A 25,950-nucleotide genomic window follows, 5' to 3' on the forward strand; every position below is an offset into this window, starting at 1 on the left:
AATCTGGAAAAGAAAGGGGGGGGGGGTGTATGATTTTTTAAAATAAACATTTGAAGACCAACTTTGTATGAATTTCATAACGTTCCAACGTTGAAAACGGAGACGTACATTTCTCAAACTCTAGTTGGTTTCATTTCCCTTCTTTCTCTACCTCCCTCAACCTCCGCAAAAAGAAAAAGAAAAGAAAAGAAAAGAAAGAAAAAAGGTTGCCTATAAAATTCCTAAGGAGCAAAAAAGGAAAAACATCTGTTAGCAATTTATGGTCAGCTTGCTGTTAACTTCAGCAGCAATAAATCCCCCAGCCTTCACCTGTTAATTTGGCATGGGCAACTCCCATGAACCATCACTGAAGAAAGATCATGTAAAAACTTGACGCAGGAGTAATTTGTGTATTTACATTTTTATTTGTTTATCGATGAACTTCAGGGGAACAGCCAAATCTCCACAGAATGCTCCAAACGAGTTTAAGCTTTCTAAGTAAATAAGGCAAGCATATGCTGGGTGTTTCCTAAATGTGGTCCTGAAAAACTCAATGTAGCATGAGCTACATGTACAGTTGACCCTTGAACAATGCAGGAGTTAGGGGTGCTGATTCCCTCCATGTAGTCGAAAATCCACACATAACTTTTTTCTTTAGTTTTCAGTATAATACATTTATTTTTACCTGGGTTTACAAAAAAATTAGTTCACGTTATCTCTGTTACAAAATATGTCAGCACTGAAATAGCTTGGGCTAATATCCATGACTTTAATGTCTCATGGGTATTTCATGGCTAATCTAAACATAATTATTAAAACTTCTAACTCCCCAAAACTTAACTATGAATAGCCTACTATTGACCAGAAGCCTTACTGGTAGAGTTGATTAACACATACTTTGTATTTTATGTGCACTCTTACAATAAAATGAGCTAGAGAAGAGAAAATGTTGTTAAGAAAAAATCATAAGGAAGAGAAAACAACATTTACAATATTTATTGACAAAAATCCGTATGTAACTGGACCCGTGCAGTTCAAACCCATGTTGTTCAAGGGTCAACTCTGTATTTTATATATATGTAAAAATTATAAATTGTATATATAGATATAATTTTTTTTCATTTGGGCTTTTTCCTCTTTTAAATGTTAGGCATGGTCTATTAATAGGTCCAGGGAAAGGGGAATTCCCTCGTCTTTTTAATTTTTAAGTAGCTCACACTTCTGTCTTCTAATGCTTACTCTTTCTCTCCCTCGCACCACCTGCCCTGAAGCAAAGGCACTGTGAGCAGCAGAGGCGGAGGCAGTGGGAGCGTGAGAGCGTGGGAGCTCACACTGAGACCCCAGGGCTCTAAGCGGGTGAGGTCTTTCCAGGAGGAAAACACCTTCTCACAAAGGCAAATCCCCTGGCTCAGGGAGTCCTCTTCCCATTGACCCTCAGGATTCACATTTCATAAAGAGCAGGGATTGGCTCATTGTACCTTCCTCTTTCAGGAGGTTGGTCCAGAAATCAGAGTAGGAATCCATGAGGTTCTAGCATACACTTGGCTAACAAACATGACTTGGAAGAAAAATAAAAAGATGTCGATGCCTGCCTGTTACACGTCTGGGGTGTCGAAAGCCTCGTGTATCTATTAAAGCAATATGCTTACTATAATAAAGAAACTCTAGAAGTAAATGAAATTGTAACTGTGCATGTGGTGGGATTATAGGAATTTTTTTCTTCCTTCTTTATACTCCTTTATTTTCTCCCCAATAAATATGTATTAAGTTTTTTTCTGATTCTGAAGGTATTTTTAAAACTTGACAATTAAGCACACAAAGCTCTATTCGACAGGACCTTATGCTAATTTCTCAAATCTGATGGGAAACAGACACAGTACAGAAATCTGATCAGAGACAATCCAGAGTTAAACATTAGAAACATGCCATATTTGTGCATGTATTGTTCCCTGTGTATTTCTAACTTGGGGGTGGGGGAGGGTTCTCCTCCCCTGCCCTATCTTGTCCACTTGAGGACCAAGAGAGGCTTTTCAAGCAAGGACCTGAGCCTTTCTGTCCCTCCAGGGTCACAAACAAACAAAGGGTCAGTCTCTATGTGGAGTCAGAGACTGATTCTGACACTGGCTGCCTTCCTCAAATCAATCATGTTAGAACTGTCACCAGGTGTAAGCAGAGGGTATGCATTTTAGGGCTATGGAGAGGTGGGCTTGGTGGTCAGAAGCATCATCACTTTCTCTGAACATTACAAAGAGTGAACTTTAGGACAGTGCCGGACACTCTGGACTCAGAGAGGCGAATGGAGTGACCATGCAGCAGTGCCCATGAGCCAACACAGGACAGGACGGGAAGAGGGTGTGAAGGAGAGTAAAACGCTAGGCAACACAGAGGAATGAAAATTGAATGAACGGCCTTTTTCTTTAGCCGTGTGTGTGTGTGTGTGTGTGTGTGTGTGTGTGTGAGAGAGAGAGAGAGAGAGAGAGAGAGAGAGAACGAACAGGTCTACAATGGAAGCAGCAGTGGAACAGTTTGTGGAAAGCAAACCAGAGAAACAAAGCAACAGACCTGTCAAGAAATGCGAGGAAGGATAAAGAGACCATCTGGCTCTCTGCTTGCTGTGGAGCGGGTGTCACAGGTGGGCAGGCGGGACTAACCAGAAAACCGAGCCCATGCAGTGTCGCAATTAAGACCACAGTCTCTGAGGCCAACCTGCCGGGTTTGCATCTCTCTGGTGCTTTCCGGCTAAGTGATCTTGGGCAAGGAACTTACCGCTCAGTTTCCTGAGACTTCCTCAAAAGACTGCTGTGAGGATTAAACTGGCTGGCACACAGTAAGCAGTTTATATAAGACTTAGCTATGATCATCAGCATTACTGAAATATTTGGCCTGGCTAAGTTCTCTGATCTCCTGGGATAGAAGGGACAATGTGACTGACTGCTGGGTGGGGAAATAAGATTTCCTAAGTTTAATAAAAGCAAAGAAAGAAACCAAAGAAAAGAAATCACAGGCTGACTGCACAAAGCCAATGTATATAAATGAAAGCAAATAAAAAATAAGAGGAAAAGGACAAACTAAGGGGAAAAATTGAATACACTGATAGATAAAGAATTAACAGCTTTACATATGTTCTCATAGGAAATAAGAAAAAACACTAATATTCAATTGAAAAGTGGGCAAAGAACATGAAATGCAAATTCACAAAAGAGCCCTGACCAGTTTGGCTCAGTGGCTAGAGTGTTGGTTGGCCTGTGTACTGAAGAGTCCCAGGTTCGATTCCGGTCAAGGGCATGTACCTTGGTTGCGGGCACATCCCCAGTGGGAGGTGTGCAGGAGGCAGCTGGTCGATGTTTCTCTCTCATCGATGTTTCTAACCCTCTATCCCTCTCCCTTCCTCTCTAAAAAATCAATAAAATATATTTTTTTAAAAAATTCACAAAAGAAACTTAAAAGGCCAAAAAAGAAAAAAAAGAAGTGTTCATCTAAAATATTTAACAATAAAGTATATTTTTATGAAAGGCAAATTGAGACCAGCTTGTATCTCCTCTTTCCATTTTGTTTTTAAAAACCTCAGCTGCGTTTACACTGCATGTTCCTGCCTACAAACTCCAGAGGAGGAGGGGCTGCTATGGTGGCGGCAGGGCACTGTCAGCAGCGTCGGGCTCTGAGCAGTGGATGGGGAATGGAGTTAGACATTTACATCTTCGTTTACTTAAAAAAAAATCACTGGTAGGATTTTGGATGGATCATTTTTTACTTGTGTTTTTAGAACTTTACAAAAAAATGAAATTTAGAAAAATGATCCCTTTTCCCTAGTAAGAGATGTACCTCCAAATTTAAAAAAGAAACTCACAATCGTTCACTTATCACACTGACCAAGACTTTGCCTAAAAAAGTGCTGCTGAGAGCAGAGTAAAACCGGCCTTCTGGTGTATGGGGGCATAAGTCACTGCCACCTCCCTGGGAAGCAACCTGGCTTCTTTGGGCCGCCTGGTGGTCAGTGCACATCATATCGAGCGGTTGAGCAGCCTTAGTGTTTCTCCATGGCCCCGGGAGAAAGGCAGGGGAGTGTCTGCCTCTACACACTGCTGACCTGGTGCAAAACAACAACACCCAAACCCCAAGCTGAGAAGTTTACATAACACTAGAGGCCGGGTGCACGAAATTCGTGCAGGGGGGAGGGGAGAGGGAGGAGGGGAGACAACTACAGGGCTCAACCCGGCCTGTGCCCTCTCGCAGTCTGGGAGCCCTCGGAGGATGTCTGACTGATGATGGCTTAGGCCTGCGCCTTAATCAGTGGCTCTTCTCTCATTCTCCTCTAGAAAGCTAGAACAAGGAGGGATCAAGTATGTAGGCAAGACTTAGGAACAAAATCGTTCATCAGAGTGTTATTTATGAAAATAAAAAGTTGTCAACAACTTTATGTCCCACGGCAGGGGAACGGTGTAGGTTATGGCATAGTTAAATGACAGAATGCTATGTAACCCCCCAAAACAAAGCTCCTGTTCATTCCTGACATGAGACTATTTAGAATTACAACATTATAACAAAGCTACATAAACACAATAATGATCCTGCATTTTTAACAATTTGCAAAGAAATGCAGAATACAGAAAAACGTGAAAAGTGGTTCATTTTGGATAGATCTTTTCCTTCCTTCTTTGTACTCCTAAGGTAATCATGAATGCCTTTATTAACCCCTAGAGTGCTGGGGAGCGCGATTACGCTCCTCCTGTCTTTCGCCAAAAGTGCAGGGAGCGCTATCAAAGCTTCGAAATGGCGTCCAGTTCTAAGTCTGCTTTTATTAGTGATGATGATATTGCTAAATATGTCCATGTAGTAAAGGTTTCCTTAAGTTTTTGAATATGTAACTTCATTTACTTGTGATTCATATTTTTTTTCTAAACTGCTGTAAAATCAGCAAAAATGCCTTGGCAATTTTAGCATAGTTCCTAGGATATTGGTTGGCACTCAAAGGGTTAAGGGGGGGGGGACTGCTTGAAAGAAAATAAACAGCCAAGGTAAGGGTCAAAATTTAGTCTGTGGCTCCCAAGTCTGGGCTTCAACCTTCTTTGCCAATAAACCTAGAGGAATGATCCTATGTATTATACAGATTTATATAATTTTCTAAGCTGCAAAATTAGACCCTAAGAATACGCTAGAAAAACAAACAGTGAGCAATGTACTTGGGAATGTGTTTATTGAGAATGATTTTCTCCAAACCAACAATGAAATGGAAAGCAGACTCACGCATGGGGTTTTAAAGGGGAGTTAGTTCTACAAAACTGGAAGTGAATCACTGAGCCAGCAAAGAAATGACAGGGGAGAGCCGCCATGCAGCACCAGCAAAATCCATGGCCTTTAACCACAAAGCACAGCCTGAGTCCCCCACATCCCCGGACGCCTGCATCCTGACTGTCCAGCTGGTTAGGTGGATGCCAGCAACAGCACCTCATGGCACTGTTGCTCTGGGCCACCTCCTTCTGGTGGCCCCCAGACTGAGGGGATCTGGAATGACTAGTTCCAACTGCCCCTCCCAGCACGGGACTGTGGGACTGTGGAGTCAGCACATCTCAGCTTTGGTTTCTACCTCATTGCAGGCAGCATCTGGGTCCCCAAGGCCCATCCCAAACCCCATGCAACCCACCGAGCCCCAAGTCAGTGACTGTTACCGCTCCTGCGGGCAGGCCCTGTCTTCGTCATTTGCCCTAGCTTTACCCATACCATCTACTACTGTACCTGCACCTTCAAGCCGTCCGTAACTTTAACACTGCAAGGTTCAGACTCAGGCCCTAGGTGTTCTCTCTGCATACACCTCAGAGAATTCAGGGTCACCCTTAAATTCTAACCTCCACAGGGCCAACTCCCCAGTTGCAAGCTCCAGGGCTGACTTGCCATGAATGCTCTGGTTCCATATCTCCCTCTGTCTACTATCCTTTCTCACATCCAGTCCAGCCGCCCCCTTGTCAGTAATGATCATAGTCATACCTGTCATTTCCTTGGTGCTTACTCTTCATCAGTACTCAGGAACTCCTGCTACGCTGAGCCCTTAACATATCAACTCATTTAATCCTCACAATCCTATGAGGTAGGTATACTATTTTATGTTAGTATTATCATTATATTATTTTTCAGATAAGGAGACTGGGGTGTTTAATTTGTCTAATGTTATCGAGCAAATAAATGATAAGCTGGGTTCAAACCCAGGAAGTCTGGTACTCATTTGCTTAAGAATAGTTTCTCTTGAGAGTAAAAGCTAGCTAAGTCTGAAAAATGGGTACTATTCTAATAGGCAAGAAAAAAGGAAGTACGGACCTCGACAGAAGGCATGTCCTGCTTCTCAGAACACACGTCTTCTTTCGACGCTTTGTGGATCTTCTTTTCTGAAGAAGACTTTGTGTCAACCTTCTTCAAAGCTTCACAATTGTCCACTTCATTCTTGACAGGCACTTGCTGGTTATTCCCTTGAATGAATAAAAATGATTCCATTTCTAGCTCATTATTTCCACTCATATTCTCCACAGTTAATGCTCTTTGCCACACCAATCTCATTTAATGACATTTAGACTTAAGGTTTTGACATCCCCAGTGTTCTAGAAACTTATTTTGTTTACAAGTAAAAAAAACACTTATATTAAAAGTTCTATGAATAGTCTTTAAAGAGCTCAAGGGATAAGAGGGAGGGGCACACCATTATTCACCGCAGCAAAATTCATAAATGCCATAAGATACAAACAACCCAAATGTCAATGGACAGATGAACAGATAGACAAAATGTAGTATACATACATGGAATATCATTCAGCCTTAAAAAGAGACGATTCCTTGCACAAAAATGTGAATATACTTAACACTGCTGAACTGTACACGAAAAAATGGTTAAGGTGGGAGGAAAAAAGAAATTCTGATACATGCCACAACATGAATGAACCTTGAAGACATTATGCTAAGTGAGATAAGCCATACATTCCTAGTACATGATTCTACTTGTTTGTGAAACCTAGAATCAACAAACTCATGGAGATAAAAAGTAGAATGTTGGCTACCAGGGGCTGAGAGGAGGGAATCCAGGTAATGATTGTTTCACGGGTACAGAGTTTCTGCTTGGGATGATGAAAAAGCTCTGAAAATCGGTGATGATGATAATTGTATGAAAAAGTTAATATTCTTAATATGCCACTGAGCTTTATAATTTAAAATGGTAAATTTTGTGTTATGTATATTTTACCACAATTTTGTAAAAAGTTGGAGAGAGAGGGGTCAAGACTTGAGTTCTGGTCATGACTCGGGCACTAATTAGTTTTATGATCAAGTCAGTCTCTTACACTGCCTGAGCTTCAGTTTCCTTATTTATAAAATGAAAATACCACCTTATCCTCCTCCCCTCACTGACTGTTAGAAAGAAAACACCCGAACGGATATAAATGGGCCACCATCAAAAGCCATGTGAACTGTTCCAGGGCAGGTCCTTCTGCAGGGAATGCCCAACTGCCCAGTGAGCGGTGCCCAGAGGCTGAGAAAGGAGCGGGAGGAGGATCCTATGGCCAAGGTTGGTGCTGATAGAAACCTCATCTGAAAACATGATTTTTCCATTTTTCTTTCAAATGACTGCCTTAAATAAAAAAAAAAAAAAGTCAAATCAACTGCAATCCTACACTAACTGCCCTCAGTCTTCTAACATGAAACAAAGTATTTCAAAACCTCCTCTTTTTCTTTATCTGAGGTTCTCTGATACCTCTGCAACCTGGGAAAGACTTAAATGACACAGTGCCAACCTCACAGCAAAGCGGGCTGCAGGCTCGGGGGGGATGACCGCCTGACCGGACACCCGCAGAGGCTCCAGCCGGCCGGCCTGCCGTGGGAGCTAGGCCAGGGCGGCTTTCTCAGAGGCGGAAATTCTGAAGCTACAAGCTAAGCTCGCTCAGAGCAAGATACATACATTTTTTAAAATAAGTAGGAGGTAAGCATACTGTTATTTTGTTAACAAAAACTGCATAAACATTGCATCACTATAGAAATGCTGGGGAAGCATGAATCCTCTACAACACGGACTGGGTGTCAGGCATGCACAGAGGAAAAGCATGCATCCAGCACCACGAAGGAGCAGAGGAAACAGCCAGGAGCAACGGAGATCGGGTCCAAAAGGGAACAGGAAATCATAAAGGCATCGCTTTGGATTCTGGAAGCCATAAGCATAAAACAGAATATAGATAATCTCTTTAAAAAATAGTACCACTACTCTCCTCGAGTCTTAATTCATGGAAAAATGGATTTCCTTCTGTTTTCTTCAGGCCAAGAATAGCACTAAAAGTATCAGTCATCAACATTTCTTAGGAAAGATCAAATGTAATATTCAACACTAACCTTCCCCCCAACAGGGTTAAAGCAGAGACTCTTAGGAAATTAATAATGCCTTCTATGGGGACAAGAATCAGAAAAACCAGATGAATTCTAAAAGCAACTTCTTCTTTAACTCTTTGAGAAATTCTAACATGACAATTTGCAAGAACTAAAAAATAGCGTGAGTATACATTTCATTTAAAATAATGGAGCCATGCCCTAGCTGGTTTGGCTCAGTGGATAGAGCCTCAGCCTGTGGACTGAAGGGTCCCAGGTTCGATTCCGGTCAAGGGCACGTGCCGGGTTGCGGGCTCAATCCCCAGAAGGGGGCGTGCAGGAGACAGCCAATCAATGATTATCTTTCATCATTGATGTTTCTATCTCTCTCCTTCTCCCTTCTTCTCTCTGTAATCAATAAAAATATATTTTAAAAAATAATAATAATGGAGCCATGCCCGACCAGCGTGGCTCAGTGATTGAGTGTTGACCTATGAACCAGGAGCTCAGGGTTCAATTCTGGTCAGGGTACATGCTGGGATTGCAGGTTCAATCCCCACTGTGGGGTGTGCGGGAGATAGCCAATCAATGATTCTCTCTCATCACTGATGTATCCCACCTCCTCTCTCTCTTCTTTCCTCTCTGAAATCAATAAAAGCATATATTTTTTTTATTTTTTTAATATATTTTTATTGATTTCCGAGAGGAAGGAAGAGGTTAGAGAGAGATAGAAACATCAGTGACGAGAGAGAATCATTGATTGGCTGCCTCCTGCACACCCCCCACCGGGGATCGAACCCACAACCCAGGCATGCGCCCTTGACCGGAATCGAACCTGGGACCCTTCAGTCCACAGGCAGATGCTCTATCCACTGAGCCAAACCGGCTATGGCTAAAAATATATTTTAAAAATAATAATAAAATAAAATAATGGAGCCAGTCCATAGTATCCTACAGCATGTTTACTTAGAGTATTACACAATTTTCTTAATTTATCTCACAAAGTAAGAGTGTTTGAGCCACGAAGATAAAAAAAAACACACAAATAGAACAAGGAACAAGTAAACTCAACAAAATAACTGCTTAAAGTTTTACTATATTAAATCTAACCATATAGTATATGTGGAATAAACTGCTACATACCCATTTTAAGCTGTTAGTATCTGCAAGTAAATGAGACTATTTTTTTTTCAATTTCTGCAAATATTGGTATTTCAGAAATTTTGAAGGCATGTATCTAACTCAGTGAAAACTTACACATTAATTTCGAGATATAGGGTATTATTAAATTTAAAAGTATATTACCCTTTGCATTATTATAAGCAGAAAGTAATACTTTAATTGGCTAACTATTTCTCTTTCACGGTGCTGAGGCCAGAGGCAGTGTGTCTTTAGTCTTAATTCTAAATCTCTGCTATTCTGACCCTACACTTAAAAAATAATAGTTATAAGCACTTGAAAAGAGACACATTTGAAAGATCATTTACATTACACGGGAAGCCCTACTTTTGTCACATGATCTAAAGACGCTGCAACGTGGAATAAATGTTTGGAAAACATGGGTGTTTCCCAGGCGTTTGACAGGTTGATGCCAAAAGAGCAAGTATGTGAAAACAGAGCCTTGGAGAATCTGTCTCTCCCCAGTGCCACAGCCACGGCATTTCGCAGGCACATTTACCCACACATCGGATGGACACAACAGACCACAGAAGCAGCACAAGCCCTTCAAACTCGGGTTTTAGGTTTGTGTGAAGTCAGCTCATGTCAAATATGCAAGGCCTAAGTGACACACACAAGAGACAAGCCCAGCCGGACTCACCCCGATCTCACCCTTCGCAAGCATTTTGTGGTCTGGGCCTGGAGCGTGTCTGGGACAGAAATGGAGCAGTAGGCATCCCCCCGGCCCCGCCACAGAACACCCTCCGGCAAGCTACGCTGCGACTTCACGGAACAATCTGGTTGAGTACACTGTCCGGAGGGTGTGCTCACGTGCCAGGGGGAGAGGACACAGGGGACAGTGCTGACCCTGCCGCCAGGGGTCCACTCCAAGCATGAGCACTGTTGCCAGGGAAATGGTACAAACAGGTTGGAACGAGGTGCACCCGGAACACAGGTGCCCAAACCAGGTTCCACTTGGAGGACCCCAGCTTCCTTTCAAACTGGAGAGGGAACATTTAAAATTCAGCTGGGGTTTTTCACTAAATGCATAAAGCTCATTAGAGTTAGCCAACCCATAATACTTCAGTACTTTCTCCACAGTCTCAAGGAGCGAATTATATGTAGCTGTTTCCAGATTAAAAAGAGTCAATGACCTTAACAGAAAAGTGCGGCTTAACATGGTCGCCCTGGACAAGAAACATCAGCACAGGCTTTTATTCCAGAGGCCAAAGGCTTCGGTTAAAGCTCAGTGACAATTTTATCTGTAGTCTCCAGAGTCTAGTTTTGCTTACATTTTCATGGACTGTATTTGCTATAGGAGGACATCTGTCTCCTTTTAACCAAGGGACACAATTAGAAAAGAACCAGGACAAGGAACATGAGATGGAAGCCACTGTTAAATACAAAAAGTTGGTTAAGTTTTGTTCATCCAGAAACACTTTATGGGCTGATTAACTTTTGCAAACAGAGAGGCCAAGATAAAAACTAATTAGGAAAAGGTGTCCCTACCCTCCCAACAATAAAATATGATATCCACTCTCTCTAGACACAGGTACTAAAGTTACCTTCTTTGTCACGACAGTCTAAAACCTTGGCGCCTTGTCCTAAACTTTTCAGCTAAGAAACCGTATGTTAACGTGTATACCTTTGCTAAAACTGTGCATGCGAACGAAAAATTCAGCATCCACAATTAAAACTCAAGTCACTGGTGAGAACAAATTCCATTTAAACCAGACCAGAGACACACAGGAGAGAAAACCATCAAGGAGGAGGTAAAGATTACCGTGATTTCTCCTGGAAACTTCTGGCAAGTCTGACTGGTACTGAGGTGAGTTTCTTGGCAAATGGTTTTCAGGTAGTTTCTTCGAGGTCTTCAGAGGACCGAGTTCTCGCTCCTTGAGCTCAGCTATGTTTTCTGAAATTTTAATGTCCGTTTCCTTAGGAAACATACATGTCTGTATTCCCTCCTTCGTATGACATTCCGAAGAAGTGTTATTGACAACAGTTGTGTTTTTCAGTGTGTTTTCCTCTTTGTTCAGTAAGTTTTTGGGAAAGGTTAAATTCTTTTGAAGGTTGACGTTGATGCCGCTGGCATATTTGAGGTTTGTCCAGTTCTCACCCATTATATCGGTGCACACGTCCTCTTTAGCGGTAGCCAGGGAGCCGCCCAGGCTCGCCGTCTGTTTGTCCTCGACAGCCAGGTTGGCAGTGCTGGCGACCGACGCGCTGGGCTTGTGTTTGCTGTAATAGACTGAGCACTTGTGCTTCTTCTGGGAGTGACCGTAGGTCGCGGGGCTCCTCTTCGCAGCGTTCTGCATCCTGCTCTGTGGAGTGTTGACCGGGAGGCAGCTTTTCCCTCGGCCTTTGTCAGAGGGGCCGTAGGTATCGAGAAAGTTCTTGCAATTGCTTCTGAATCGAAGAGAGGGAAAAAAGCACTTAAGATAGAGCCACACGGAATAAAACACTACCTGTCTGTTTTCGAATCCACGAGGGAGAGAGGTAGCAATCAATACTGTGGGGACTGAGTTCTACCTTGCTTCTTCTAAAGCTCCGTGAGTTCAGAACACTATGTCCTTACAGGAAGTCTATCGTATAATTAAAAAAACGTGACAGCTGTCACACCAGGACAAAGAAAACTTTACGAAACAAAGTTGGAGTCAAAATTTATATTAAGTTAAAATAAAATTGGAAATCAGTGCTATCAAAGGCGAGAAACAGCCCCGCCCACACACACACGCCCCAAGAATTCTTACTTGTGCGAATGGGAGCCCATAACCTCCATCGGACTGTTGTTCTGCGGCGAAGAGGAGCCCGCATTCTGCCTCTGTCTTGTTTTCATGAACTCCATAAGGATGTACTGTGCTTGCTGGAAGGCTATTAAAATCACACCCAGCAGGGACAAACTGAGAAAGAAAGCAACAAGACTCATCGTGGCATGGTTCTGACGGGCATTCAAAAACCAGATTTATTCTAGAAGAGCAGTGAATGGTTGACAGATCATGTCTAAAGTTACAGCATTAAAATTCCAGAAGATATGTGACATCACCATTTCTGACATTTCTTAAAGACTGAAAAAACCACCCACATTTTTAAAAATGTGCATATTTATAAGTCTGACATTTCAATTCCATTTTAAAAGATGCTTCCAGGATAAAATCACTCTGAAAGGATCGTTGTGGTTTTAAATTTCCATTGCCATGGAGCGAATAAGAGTACCATTTAGTATATCTCCCACCAGGACTGCCAATGAACATACATGGCTCACAACTGTCTATTTGACTTGTAGGTCTTACTGTTCATTTACTGTTATTATATTGAAGCTTTCCAGTTACTACTTTCTCTACTTCATGTATGTCAGGGTTCTTTAAATAATATAAATTCCACTCAATTCATATGCTTTGATTGCATGTAGGCAACATAACAAGTTCACGCAACTCGCCTGCCTGGCTCCTCCACTCAGTGAGAGGACAGTGAAAACAGTGGTAGTTTACCTGACAAAGAAGACCGTAAGCCTCCAAAATGACTCCTCCCAGCTGGGCCCTGGAACCACGTCGGCACACAAAGGCAACAGGTGATGAGGTAGGGTCACATTGAGAGTGAAGCGAAACTCTAGGTCAGCCGCAGTGACGAGAGTCAGCTCACGAATGACCCAGGAAGAGGTAAAGTCTGGAGTAAACCTGGTGACAAAAGATTCACCTTTGTAAACTTTAATTTTAGGCACAAAACATAATCATCATCGTAGCAAAATTTCTTACTTGTACAAGATACTTATATAAAAACAACCTAAGATATTTTACCAATGAAAAAAGGTTCCCCAACCCACTTGACATTAAAAACATCACAAAACTTAAGTGAGGTTAAAACTCTATGCTTACACAATGCTGATATCTCGAGATGTGTTTGGGGGCAGGGAAAACTGATGGCAATCTAGCACTTCGAATCCATAGCCTTGGCAATTATACCCATTGATTTTCAGAGACGTCACAGTTATAGGAAGTGGTCCGATATTCTCAACTTTGAAGTTCTTTGTAATAGATAAAATTTGCTTGCTGTCTTTCAGTTCTAGTGAGGATGAAAAGTGATAGTTATTACATACGAACTGCAAAATTGATATAAAATAATTTATTGCAACAATGTGCACATTATTAAAATGTTTTCAAAAATCAATGTAAACTCAAAGCATGATCTCTATCTACTTTCTTGAACAGTTATAGGTTTTGTTATATTATCAGAATAAAATAAAAAGTACTTAGTTAAATTTTTTAAGTTAAACAATCAGCCTAGGTACCAAAAGAATAAATCTCTTTTTTGTTCTTCTACTTATTAAAGGTTAAGGTTAAAAGTTTATTCTTCTCAGAAGCCAAATCATTTGGATTTACTACTAGCTCTACACACCCTCTGCCCCTGAGACCCCACTCACACTGAACGGGGGGGCCAGTTAAGAGGCTGTGTGTGCTGCTCTGTAAAGCCATCATGGCTACTAGAAACACAGTTCAAAGACCCACTATGTTAAGGGGAAGTAAATAATTAAATCCTTGCAAATAAACGAAAGCACATTTTATGTTTAAAAAGGGAAGAGTCCTCTCAATTTAAAAATACTCCTATAGCCCTGGTTGGCGTGACTCGGTTGAAGGTCATCCTGTGCACCAAAAGGTCGCTGGTTTGATTCCCCGTCAGGTCAGGGCATACACCCAGGCTGCATGCTCCCTGGAGTGCATTCAGAGGCAACCAATAAATGTTTCTCTCTCCCTCCCTTTCTCTAAAAATCAATAAAAACACATTTTTTAAAAATCCTATAAATTTATAACCCACAATCTAATATTTTATCTGGCTCTACAGGTTTTACATTATTCTTTAATTCAATCTCTCAAGGTCAGCTCAAAATGAATGAATGAATGAAAAATGATAAAAAATTTTTAATGCAAAATGGCTAATACATCTTTTCAAAGTCAGTGTTCTTTCAGCATAGCTTTCTAAATGAAAAAAAATTCCCATCAGGCATTAAACCAGTGCTATAAATTATCCAACAGTTATACTAACTAGCCTTCTCCACAGGAAACATATTGTCACACCAAAATGCTTTAAATGTGTTCCTGAAATTAAAAATGATAACAGGAAAACAAGAATTTACCAGAAACACTTTACATCTCATTTGATTTTCGTTTTAGTTCCTCAGAAAGTTCTTGAAACTAATAAAAGTAGCTCAAAAGCTGTTAATTTAAATACATGCATAATTTAGAAATTTTTAATGGAACGTTTAAGTAAATTTATAAGTCTCCTTGTTCAGTACAGTAGCCAGTAGACACATAAGCTACTTAAAGTAAATTGAAAACATTTAAACTTGACTTTCTCAATCACACTAGCTCTATTCTAAGCACTCATCGGCCACACATGGGAGTGGCTGCTGCACTAGACGGCACAGACGCAGAACACTCCTGTGACTGCACAAAGTGCCATCGGGCGGCATGCCTGTAGTCTTCGCTCCACCACTTGTGATTTTCTAGGTTAGGTAGCCGATAACCAAATTAACAGATTCATACCACTTATCCTAAACATCAGACACTATGCTAGTAATTTAGCAACTGTACTTTCCCCCTCTATATCTAGTACATTTCAGTTGACTATTGTTCTAATTGAGTGATATCAGCCCATTTAGGCTCAGATGTTTGCCTTATCTAATTATTTGCCGCGACACAATGAATTTACTGGAAACCTTTTAAAAGAAGCTTCCAAGAGAATCCCGTTGCCGCTGGCTTTCGCACCCAGCCCGCCCCCCCCCCCCCCCCCCCCCCCCGCCGTCAGAGCGCCTCGCATGGGGACTCACGTCGCCGGCAGTCCATCAGCGTGGACTCGGGCACCTTAAATCGGAGCGAGCCTCCCGGGCCAGGCAGTCTTCCGCCCACTTTGAGCAACTCTCGCGCTCCAAATCCTTCCACGGCAACCATGTCGATAACGGTCAAGTTATTCCTTTAAGGGAAAGGAGATACAAATAAAAGGCATTACAATAGAGTCACTTGTACTTAAAAATTCCTAGTTAGCAAAAACATTTTTCCTGTTTTGTGAAAGAAAATCCATTTAAATAGTGTGGCCTCTCCCGACAAGCACAGAACAGAACAAGTGGAATACAGCAAGAAGGAGTGAATGATCATGATCCCTCTTCAATGTCAGCCAAGAACATAAACCCATGTATTTCTAATAACCAGCCACCAGGGTGGTGATCCGACCTCCAAGAGAAAGCAAACAAACAACGAAGTAAATTAGGAGGCCACAGAGAAACACTAACAGACAAATGCATAAAAATTATTCACATGGTGAGTTAAGGCGTTTTCACAGTATTTGTGACTATGAGAAATTCTGCCTTAGGAATAATTCTCGAAGTAAAACCCTACTGTTTATTCTGAACTGAAGATTTAAAATATTATCCCACAAATAACATATATCTACTCAAGTTCTTATTAAACAGTAATTCAGACTAGTTTTTGCTTTTTCATTAACTGAAATTATGATTCCTAGGATGAAAAGGTGAAGTGGAAATGATGGTTAAATGATGCAGATTGACCGAAAGCCAGTCATCATGAATGTAAACACTACAGAAACAGAGAAAGAATTCATTTCTCAGTATGCAAAATACAGTTATCGTCACATCTTTATTAAGTGATATTAGGTGATTGGTATTGTTTACAGAGAAATATTGTGTATCAAAACAGAAACCACCAAAAATAAATTAACTACTATAAAAAATTTAGGTTTTCTTTCGGAGTCTGGGATAGTTTCATCTGGCATGAGGTGAAGTTTATATCTATACTTCCTACAACCTTAATTCTTCAAAAGAAAATGGGTTTAAAATGAAACACACCATCATCAAAGCATGAGGAGTCTTAGTTAAAATGCCTAAAAGAACGTTTAGTCCATTTTCTGTTTAGTAGCATTCACTTGCAGAAGAACAAATACATACAATATACAACATACTAAATAGAGTCCAGAATAAGAAAGTTGTTGCCAGCTGATCTGACACTAGAAAAGCTTAAAAAAAATAACTAAAATGTCATTTATTAAAAATTAAATTTGTGCTAGACTTCTTGCCAATGCAGAGAAGTCTAGATCTGCATTTACTGTCAATTTTTGAAAGAAGACTCTCAATAAAGACTACCTAAAGATGAAAAATAATTAAAAGTGGAAAACATTTAGCTGCTTAAATCAGCTAGCAATATAACGCTTGTTTAAAAGGAAGGGGGAAAAAGCAGAAAGAGCCAATGGGCTCAAATAAGCACTTGCCCTTTGGGGCCACAGAGAATTCCAGAAGCAAGACAGACAGAAATGAGAGTGATGTACATCCAAACACTGTGGAATGAAAAGTATACAGCAGCTTTTTAATTATTCTTCTGAGCTTAGACAGGGAAGTAAATGCCTGTATGTGTGCTGTGTGTATGCATTTGTATGTATTCTTGTGTTCTGCCCTTTGTGACAGAAGTCAATGAGACGCTGAGTGAAATGCGCTTCCCCTCATGGGGGGGGGGGGGGGGGCATACTCCCTCCTGTACAGGGAGGGAATTGAAGCAGGGATTAAGTGTGGAGCCTCAGGTCGCCTCTCTTCTCAGACACTGCCTCTTGCTAACATGCAACACAGCTTTGCCACCAAAGGCCCGACTAAGACGTACATGTTAGCACGTAGCTAAAGAGATCATGTATTCCTGAGAGAAAAAATTCAGACAGACGAGCCAATGAGCAAGAAACTCTCCAGAACGAGGGGGCCACACCTACCGAATTAGAATGAGTGAGGTAACTTTTCCATAGTCAGCTGGCGTGAAAACTACACCGACCCTTTTCTTTGCCAAAGGCTGCAAATGGAAGTGGAGGCTGCCAAACCTGGATCCCTCAGAATGCATACCCTGCAAATTTAATAAGTGCAATTCAACAATTCCTGTAAGGCAAGCTTCTGTCTTCATTATGTGCATTTTAGAGCATGAACATGATTGCTTTTCTTTGAGTTCCCAGATGTGACCACCCTAATCAACCTGTCGAACTTGTTTATCCTGAGAGTTCACACCAATAAACAGTTCCCAAGCCACAGCTGAGAAGTACTGGCGGCGGCTGCAGGACAACCCACACGGATGCTGGAAAGGGGACTTGTTTCCTGGCTTGGAGAGGAGTGGGGGCTAGAAGCCTTCAATGTAAAGACGGGTTGAGTGGAAAACATCACTTAGAAAACAGACCCAACAGCCTCTACGTGAACACTAGAAGGATCTGAGCAAACCATCCACCCACTGCTGCCTAACCCCAAATTCTCTTCCATATTGAATTTAAGTTTGTATAGAGACCATCTTTATTATATTTAGTCTCTAAACTCTGAAGACCTTCATTTATGCACATTGAAAGAAGACTCTCAATAAAGACTACCTTTATTCTAAGATTTTTATCTTTTTCTGGATAAATCTTGTGGTCTAAATTTAATATTCAAGATTTAGTTCTTTGTCATTTTCCCTCTTTACACATTTTTTTAACTCCTCACTAAAACAATTGATTTCTAAGAGCTATAATCACATAATCTGCATAGTAATATTTCTCTTTTTTATATTTCTAATTTTTAAATTTGTCTTATCCTTCAATTGTTGCTAGCATTTCCTATCCTATCTGAAAGAAGAAATATTGATGGCATTTGATTCATTTTCATTAGAATTGTAAGCTTCATGAAGGGAGAAATCCTGCTTTCTACTTACAATAGGAATATTGAATAAGAAGCTGCTGATGTGCCCAGCCAGAGTGGTTCAGTGGTTGAGCATCGACCCAGGAACCAGGAGATCACAGTTTGATTCCTGGTCAGGGCCCATGCCAGAGGTTGTGGGCTTGATCCCCAGTAGGGGGCATGCAGGAGGCAGCCAATCAATGATTCCCTCTCATCATTGATGTTTCTCTCTCTTTCCCGCTCCCTTCCTCCTTCTGAAAGTCAATAAAAATAAGATTCTTTTTATTTTTTTTTTTAATGTTGGTCAACCTTAATTTTTTTTTATATATTTTATTGATTTTTTACAGAGAGGAAGGGAGAGAGATAGAGAGTTAGAAACATCGATGAGAGAGAAACATCGATCAGCTGCCTCCTGCACACCTCCTACCGGGGATGTGCCCGCAACCCAGGTACATGCCCTTGACCGGAATCGAACTTGGGACCTTTCAGTCCGCAAGCCGACACTCTATCCACTGAGCCAAACCGGTTTCGGCAAGATTCTTTTTAAAAAGCTGCTGATGTTTAGTATTAAAGTATAATAACAAGAGCACCATTTATTAAATGTTACTTATATGCCAGACGCTGGAATGCAATAAGCTTTATAAAATGCTGAGCATTCCATAAACCTTACTGATTCTTCAAACATTTATACTATGAGGGAGAGAGAAGAGGCTCAGAGAGGTTAAATAATTTGCCAGGGTCCCACAGCAAGAACATGGAAGAATCTGGATTCAGAACCTTGCGTGTCCAACTCCACGTGGTCTTAACCAAAGCAATTACATCTCTAAAAGCAAACCCACACAATTAAAATACAGGCCCCTTTCTTTACATCACAAAGAGTTCTAATAAAAATTTTAAGTTAAATTTTTAAGTGTCTCAAAGGCATAGACACTGACTATTCTTTTTGTGAATGTAATAGTTCCCTTTATCACAAAAGGTGTCTATTTTTAGGGGAGGAATCTTCAACGAGAGATTAAAAACTTTTTCCAAGGAGTTATACCAATCTGAATAGAATACTTCTATGTAAAAGGATTGGCATTATTTCTGGAATTTCTAATTACATTTGATTCAATTCCAGTGGGGCAAACTATTTCTTGGTATTTGGACTAATTTACCTCGAACAGCCCAGGGAGACTGCTTGGGACAGAGCGGGACAGGCTCACTAAAAAAAACAAGACCACGCTACCTAGACCACTGACAAAGAGGAAGGAGCATCTATTGTTAGGTTGTTTCCTACGGCAAATAAATCTCCATTCAAAATCTACTTAAAAATGCACTCTGATTGGTTTAATTTTAACTTAGTTGGAGGTTCTCTGTGGTCTCCCTCTTCCTGTTATTCAAGTTACTCTAGAGCAGCAGTTCTCAACCTGTGGGTCGCCACCCCTTTGGTGGTCGAACGACCCTTTCACAGGGGTCACCTAAGACCATCCTGCATACCAGATATTTACATTATGATTCATAACAGTAGCAACATTACAGTTATGAAGTAGCAATGGAAATAATTTTATGGTTGGGTCACAACATGAGGAACTGTATTTAAAGAGCCAGAAGGTTGAGAACCACTGCTCTAGAGCTAACAGTGTATCTTTGGAGAGTTAAGTGAGGAGAAAGAAGAAAATGCCCAAGGCAGTTAAATATGTGTATTAGAAATACACAGGGTGTCCCCCCCCAAAAAATGTATGCACACTTTTAATGGCTGATAGCTCAATTTTGAAAACGAAATGTATTTTAATAAACACTGCCTTTGTAATCATTCAAAGTGTGTATATACATTTTGGGGGACACATGTAGTTGTATACCTACGTGTGTTTACATGCATATGCGTGCGTGTTTTTAACAGGGGCTCCCCTTTTGAGTGGATCCACACACAGAGAATGCCTGTAAGGAAAACAGCGATATACAAAGAGCCACGGAGTGAACGCTAAGGCAAGGCTGCCAAGAGCCCCGTCAAACAACATCCTCCTCCCCGCATGACATGTTTCTTCCTGCTCCGAAGTGTTGACGCGAGACCTCTGAGCCCCCATGCTTGGGAATTCCAGTCACCCTAACTCACAGATGAGGTGACTGTCACAGGAACTGAGTGGCTTGCGAAACACATGAAGCCAGTTCAGCAAGAGAAGATCCTTTTTTGATGTATTTATTTTTATCTCCTCTTGCCCTAAAAAGAATTTGATGGCGCCAAGGAATCTTAAGAGAATTATAATTCTGGGGTCTCAAATTTTATGGTCTTCTACACAGGCCTGATTTCAATCGCTATTTCTTCACTCACGTGAATCCAAATCATCAAACTAAAATGATCTATGGGCTAGGAACCACGGGCTCCTGTTGCATTCATTAATTGGGAAAATCTGCTCTATATACCAAATGCCTGGAATATAAAAATGAGAACGCCACATATATTACAGAAAGACACTTGAAACATGAATCAGCGAGGCCCATATGCCATGTGTCTAGTGTGTAAGCATTCTTTTTTTCTGTTTAAAGACGACACCCTACCCGGGAAGGGCAAGCTTTGGTGAGCTGGAATTCGCCAGTTGTGAAATTAATCGTCTGCATGTCGGCGCCAAACCTATAACGAAAAAAAATGTTTAAAATAGCATTTAAGTTGCCAATAAAGAATAAAAGGTGTGTGCACACATATATATATTTTATATTTGTGAGCACATGTACTTGCACATAAACTACTGTGTCCCAGCCCCCGCACCGTGCCTGTCATATGGCAAGTGCTCAATGATGTGGGCAGCGCAGATGGGAATGTAAAGAAGAATATGGTGACAATGACAAAAGCTCAACCTGTGAAACGATTATTTTCTCTGAATGGTTCCTAACTATGGAACCTGACAGGAAGGGACTCTGAACCAAGGGTCATTTCATCTCCTGGTTTAATGTCCAGTGGACATTTGGCAATGTCTAGAAATATTTTTGGTGTCACAGCTGGGGAGGTCCAACTGGCATCTATTGGGTAGAAGTCAGAGATGCTGCTAAACAGCGTTCGAAGCACAGGCCAGCCCTCCCCTTGCCCCCGACAGAGAATCATCGGGTCCAAAATGTCAATAGTGCTGAAGTTGAAAACCTTAGGATGAGGGTAGGTCCTACTGAACCCAAAGGAAGAAACACTCTAAGCAAAACTGTGATTGTGCGAAAATAAGATATAACAGACATGAACTAACAGTATCCTCATTGTGCTCTGTTTAACTGCACTAGATTAAAATATACCAAAACACTAAACTCATGTCTTATGTGAGCCAGATTCTAGGAGTATTTGTGAAAAATTCATGATTGTCAAGGTTCCCTAACCAGGAAAAGTATAGTCTGCAGGGAAATGGACTTGAAGTAGTAACCCTGAAAATGCCACGTAACAGACAGAATTGGTAATTGCCAACAGGTTATATGCACCAAGGGGCTGGGTGCCCAACGTGCACGGGTTAATACTGAGTGCACCCACATGTAGAGTCCAGGTGGAAAGCAGGAAGGACTTGAAATAATTCCGAGTCTGAACGGTGTTTCCCAAACCACCCATCAGAAAGTCTTACCATTTGTGGAGCAGACGCACGGCAGCCTCGGGCTTAGGATACAAGGCGAGAGGCAGCAGCTGCAAGGACACCGGCAGAGAGGAAGGGTTCTGCACCACGAAGTACTTCACCTGGACACGGGAAAGGAAAATGAGCACCCGGGGGAGGACCCAGCACCACCCCTGCAATATTCCTGTGAAGAGCTGCATGACCTGAATGTAGTCACAAGGAGCCACCACACAGATCAAATTGAGGGACGTTCTAGCAAATAAATGGCCCCCACACTTCAAAAATGCCTATGCCATGAAAGACAAAGAAAGGCCGAGGCAGGTTACAGGAGAGGAGAAAGACTTGACCATGCAATGTAAGATCCTGAATTGGATCCTGAACCAAGGGGGAAAAATGGCTATAAAGTATGTCGTTGGGATGACTAGACATTTTTGAATATAGACTAAACATTAGATAACATTATTAGGATTAATGTTACACTTTCTAATTTTGATAAGTATACTCTGGTATTTAAGATGCACCTGCTCTTAGTAACTTTACACTGACACAATCAGAGGGAAGGGGTATAATGTGTGACACTCAAATGGCTCATAAAAATATATGTGTGGGTGGACAGAGAAGGGCGATGGCAAGGTAGGCGTGGCAAACATTAAATATGGATTGAGTCTTTGTGAAGGGCAATTGGACATTCTTGGATTTACTCTTACAATTGTTCTCTATGTTAAAATTATTTCAAATTTAAAAATTTTAAAAGTAGTCTTAGAATGTCATCCCCAAGGAACCCAGTGAGTGTCTGGTGAAGTCTAAATTATCACTCAGATCATATGTGAGATGTGTCTTTAGCAATGAGGCTTGTGAGGTGGAGTGCAAGCCTGCTGGTGTCACTTCTCTCGCTTTGCACGTGTCACCCTGTCAATGGGACACACACCCGGGAAGGAAGCCCACTCTCAGGATGGAGAGCAGACAGGCAGAATGAGCCCGGGCTGCTGAAGGCATCACAGGGCCGCTTCAGCAGCTCTGGACTTCTTCCCCAGGAGCTCCTCGTTATGAAACAAACTAACGCTTATTTAAGTGAATGTTAGTCTGAATTTTCTGTTTTTTGCAGTTGAAGACTTTCTCAACTGAAAAGATTTTTGAGTTGGACACGAACTTCATAAAATGTATTTGTTCTATGCACTTCAGCCTGTGTAGAGTCTTATTCCTTCTTTTGTTCTTCTGATACCGCCCTACTAAGCATCACGTGGCAAATGTGTGTCATTTAAAGTGAATTTAAGTTAATTTTGTTTCTGAAACAATGTTCTCAAGGTGGAAAGACTCGTGTAACTTAAAAACCCAAGATGGGGTGTCACTGACAGAGGTTAGAAGACACAGGCTCCTCACCACGCTGTTCCTAAGGGCAGTTGCGCTGAAGTTCAACACGAGGCCTGGCTCTGTGACCAAACGAGGCAGAAAGAAAATAAAGGATTCTGACTCCTTGGATTTCTTCAAGGGGGCAAACCGCGTCATTCCTAAAACACTCCTCCTGTGTAATTCATAAAGAAAGGCAATATGATAAGAAACAATTTTGACACAAAGGAGAGGAAATCATTAGATATATCATTCCTACTTGAAGGAACAAGCAAGGGGTCTTGGGAAAAAACGGCTTATTCTGGGTCTGGGGAAGAGTAAGCACAAGACGATTCTGGAACAGCCTGTGTTACTAGAAAGCAAGGAAGGTTAAAAATAATGGGAGCCTTGGCCAGTGCGGGTAGTTGGTTGGAGCATCATCCTGTACACTGAACGGTTGCAGGTTCAATTCTGGGTCAGGGCACATACCAGGTTCAATCCCCAGTGGGGACATTCACAGAAGGTAACCAATTGATGTTCTCCTTCACATCAGTGTTTCTCTTTCACTCTCTTTCTACTTTCCCCTACCCGCCTTCTCCTCTCTCTAAAATCTGTAAGTATATCCTCAGGTAAGGATTGTTTAAAAAAATGATGAGGACATGTCAAAGAAACCCACAAACTAGCCTGAAGGGGTTCCCATCAGCCAAATCTGGGACAAATTAGCATAAAAAATAATAATGATGCCTAGCCAGTGTGGTGCAGTGGTTGAGTGTGTACCTATGAACCAGAAGGTCACAGTTCAATTCCAGGTCAGGGCACATGTCTGGGTTGCGTCTTGATCCCCATTAGGGGGGCATGCAGGAGGCAACCAATTGATGATTCTCTCTCATCATTGATGTTTCTCTCTTTCTCTCTCCCTTCCTCTCTGAAATCAATAAAATATATTATACATATTAAAATAATAATAATGATAATAATGATCAAAGAAACCATAGTGATGCTCAATAAGAATATAAAAATGAAGAAGATATTTAGAAACATCACCATTTTGTGGCCATCAACTAATAACTGATCAGAACAAGGATTATCAATGAATGCTAAAAGCATGGGTGAAACATTCTTAGGGAACAGTAAATTTATATGATCTCAAATTACCATACATGTATATATTAACTGCAAAAGGAAATATACATATCAACAATGGAGAAAGATCTATCACATCTACAAAGGAGAGAGTCAAATGACTCAACTTAGCAATGTCAGTAATGGACAAATTGGTATCCTTCCTGAGGTGACGAAATGATAAGGACACAAGACCAACCAAGTACTCAGCACTCTTCCCAAAAATGCCTAACATGAATGTAAACTTGAGAAAGTAATAAAAAAAATCCAAAGTGTTGAACATTCTATAAGATAACTTGTAGGGACTCTTAAAATGTGAACATTATGAAAGTTGAAGAAAGGTGGAGACACTGTTCCAAAGAAAATTAAGGAAACAGACAACCCAATGCAATGCATGATCCTTGAATAGATCCTGGACTTTAAAAAAGGAAAAAGAAAAAGACAGCTATAACAGGTATTTGTAGGTGAACTAGGGAAATCTGAATAGAGACTGAGTATTAGATGGTATAATTGGATCAATGTTAAGTTTGTTGGGTATGTAATGGCAGTGTAGTAATATGTACCAGAATATTCACCTTAGGAAAGAAAGTATTTCCTAATAAAGTATTGAGGGTTGAAGTATCATGATATCTACAGCTTAAAAAGGTGTACATGTTTGTGTGCACATGAACACAGTTACAGATGTAGGGAGGGAAATAAAGCAACTGTAAGATGTGAACCACGGTTGACTCTAAATGCAATACTGTATTTGAGTAGTCACTGCGCTATTCTTTCAACTTTCCTGAGGTTTGAAATTTGTCAAAATAAAAAGCTAGAGAGAAATATCAATTACTAAAAATTCAGTGCTGCAAGCTCAACAAAGTATCATGTAATTGTGTCTCTTTATGCTGAGTAAAAGAAATGAAGAAAGGGGAAGACCTACTTGCAGACGTCACTGTTTTTAAATTTCTTCCATCTTTCATACAATTTATTTGCAAGTTCAAAATCCACATCCCAGGTAGACTGATCCAGAGAAAGGCTCCCTTCCCAATGAGGATTTTCTAAAAGTGAGATCAGATGTAATGTTTACATTTACAGAAAACACAATGCAACTAGTAAATACTGCCAAGGCTATTGTTAAACTCAAACTGACAGGAGTGTCGAGTCGATGAATGCTCTGTCCTCTGACTGCTTTATTGAAAGTCCCTCTGATTCAATGGCAAATGATAATATATCAAATCAAACAAACATGTATAAAACAAAACTAAATTGGATTATGTAAAGGCAGTAACAGAAAAGACACATGGCTCATGAATACAGCCTGAAATTACAAGTTGAAATTACACATGGAACATTTTTAATAGCTTTAAATCTAAAACGCTAAATGTATCCGTGTAAATGCCAGTGATTACTGAAGTCTTTCGGGTTACTATGCAGAATGCTGATGAACAACTCCTCAAAAGAGGGCAGAGACCGAGGGCTCAGCCTAGAGAAAGGTTTATATCTATATTTATATTCATATTCATATTTATATTTATAAACTGGCCACTTATTCAGCTTGCCCTCTCTATTTATTCTGTCTTGTCTGTGCTAAAGAGCGTATCAGAGTGAACAAGTGAGAATTTCCCCCAAAGAAACCTCTGGACTGTAATCCTCTCCTTAGATTGGACATTTTAATAAATCAAAAGGCAGGAACAAAACTAGGAACAGCTTCCACATCAACCCTATGGCCTTCAGTCTCACACAACGACTAGCACCCCCACAAGATGTCTATGCTCCTGTAGCGAAAGTCTTCAAAGGCAAGTCCAAATT

At 41.0% G+C, this 25,950-nt stretch overlaps 1 protein-coding gene across 1 annotated transcript in view; it reads right to left on the reverse strand.

The window, feature by feature from the left end:
* Positions 1–25,950, reverse strand: part of TMEM131L (transmembrane 131 like) — a 145,903-nt gene that overhangs the window by 14,131 nt on the left and 105,822 nt on the right. The window contains exons 16-26 of the mRNA XM_081091818.1: positions 25,082–25,199; positions 23,092–23,233; positions 21,724–21,833; positions 20,687–20,759; positions 17,230–17,357; positions 15,293–15,435; positions 13,344–13,530; positions 12,960–13,145; positions 12,222–12,371; positions 11,252–11,877; positions 6,289–6,437 (exon numbers count right to left, since the gene is read on the reverse strand). Coding sequence (XP_080947944.1) covers positions 6,289–6,437; positions 11,252–11,877; positions 12,222–12,371; positions 12,960–13,145; positions 13,344–13,530; positions 15,293–15,435; positions 17,230–17,357; positions 20,687–20,759; positions 21,724–21,833; positions 23,092–23,233; positions 25,082–25,199 — 2,012 coding nt within the window. The remainder of the gene's footprint in view (positions 1–6,288; positions 6,438–11,251; positions 11,878–12,221; positions 12,372–12,959; positions 13,146–13,343; positions 13,531–15,292; positions 15,436–17,229; positions 17,358–20,686; positions 20,760–21,723; positions 21,834–23,091; positions 23,234–25,081; positions 25,200–25,950) is intronic.

This window comes from Myotis nattereri (assembly GCF_964212035.1).
Source record: "Myotis nattereri genome assembly, chromosome: 5".
NCBI lineage: Eukaryota > Metazoa > Chordata > Mammalia > Chiroptera > Vespertilionidae > Myotis > Myotis nattereri.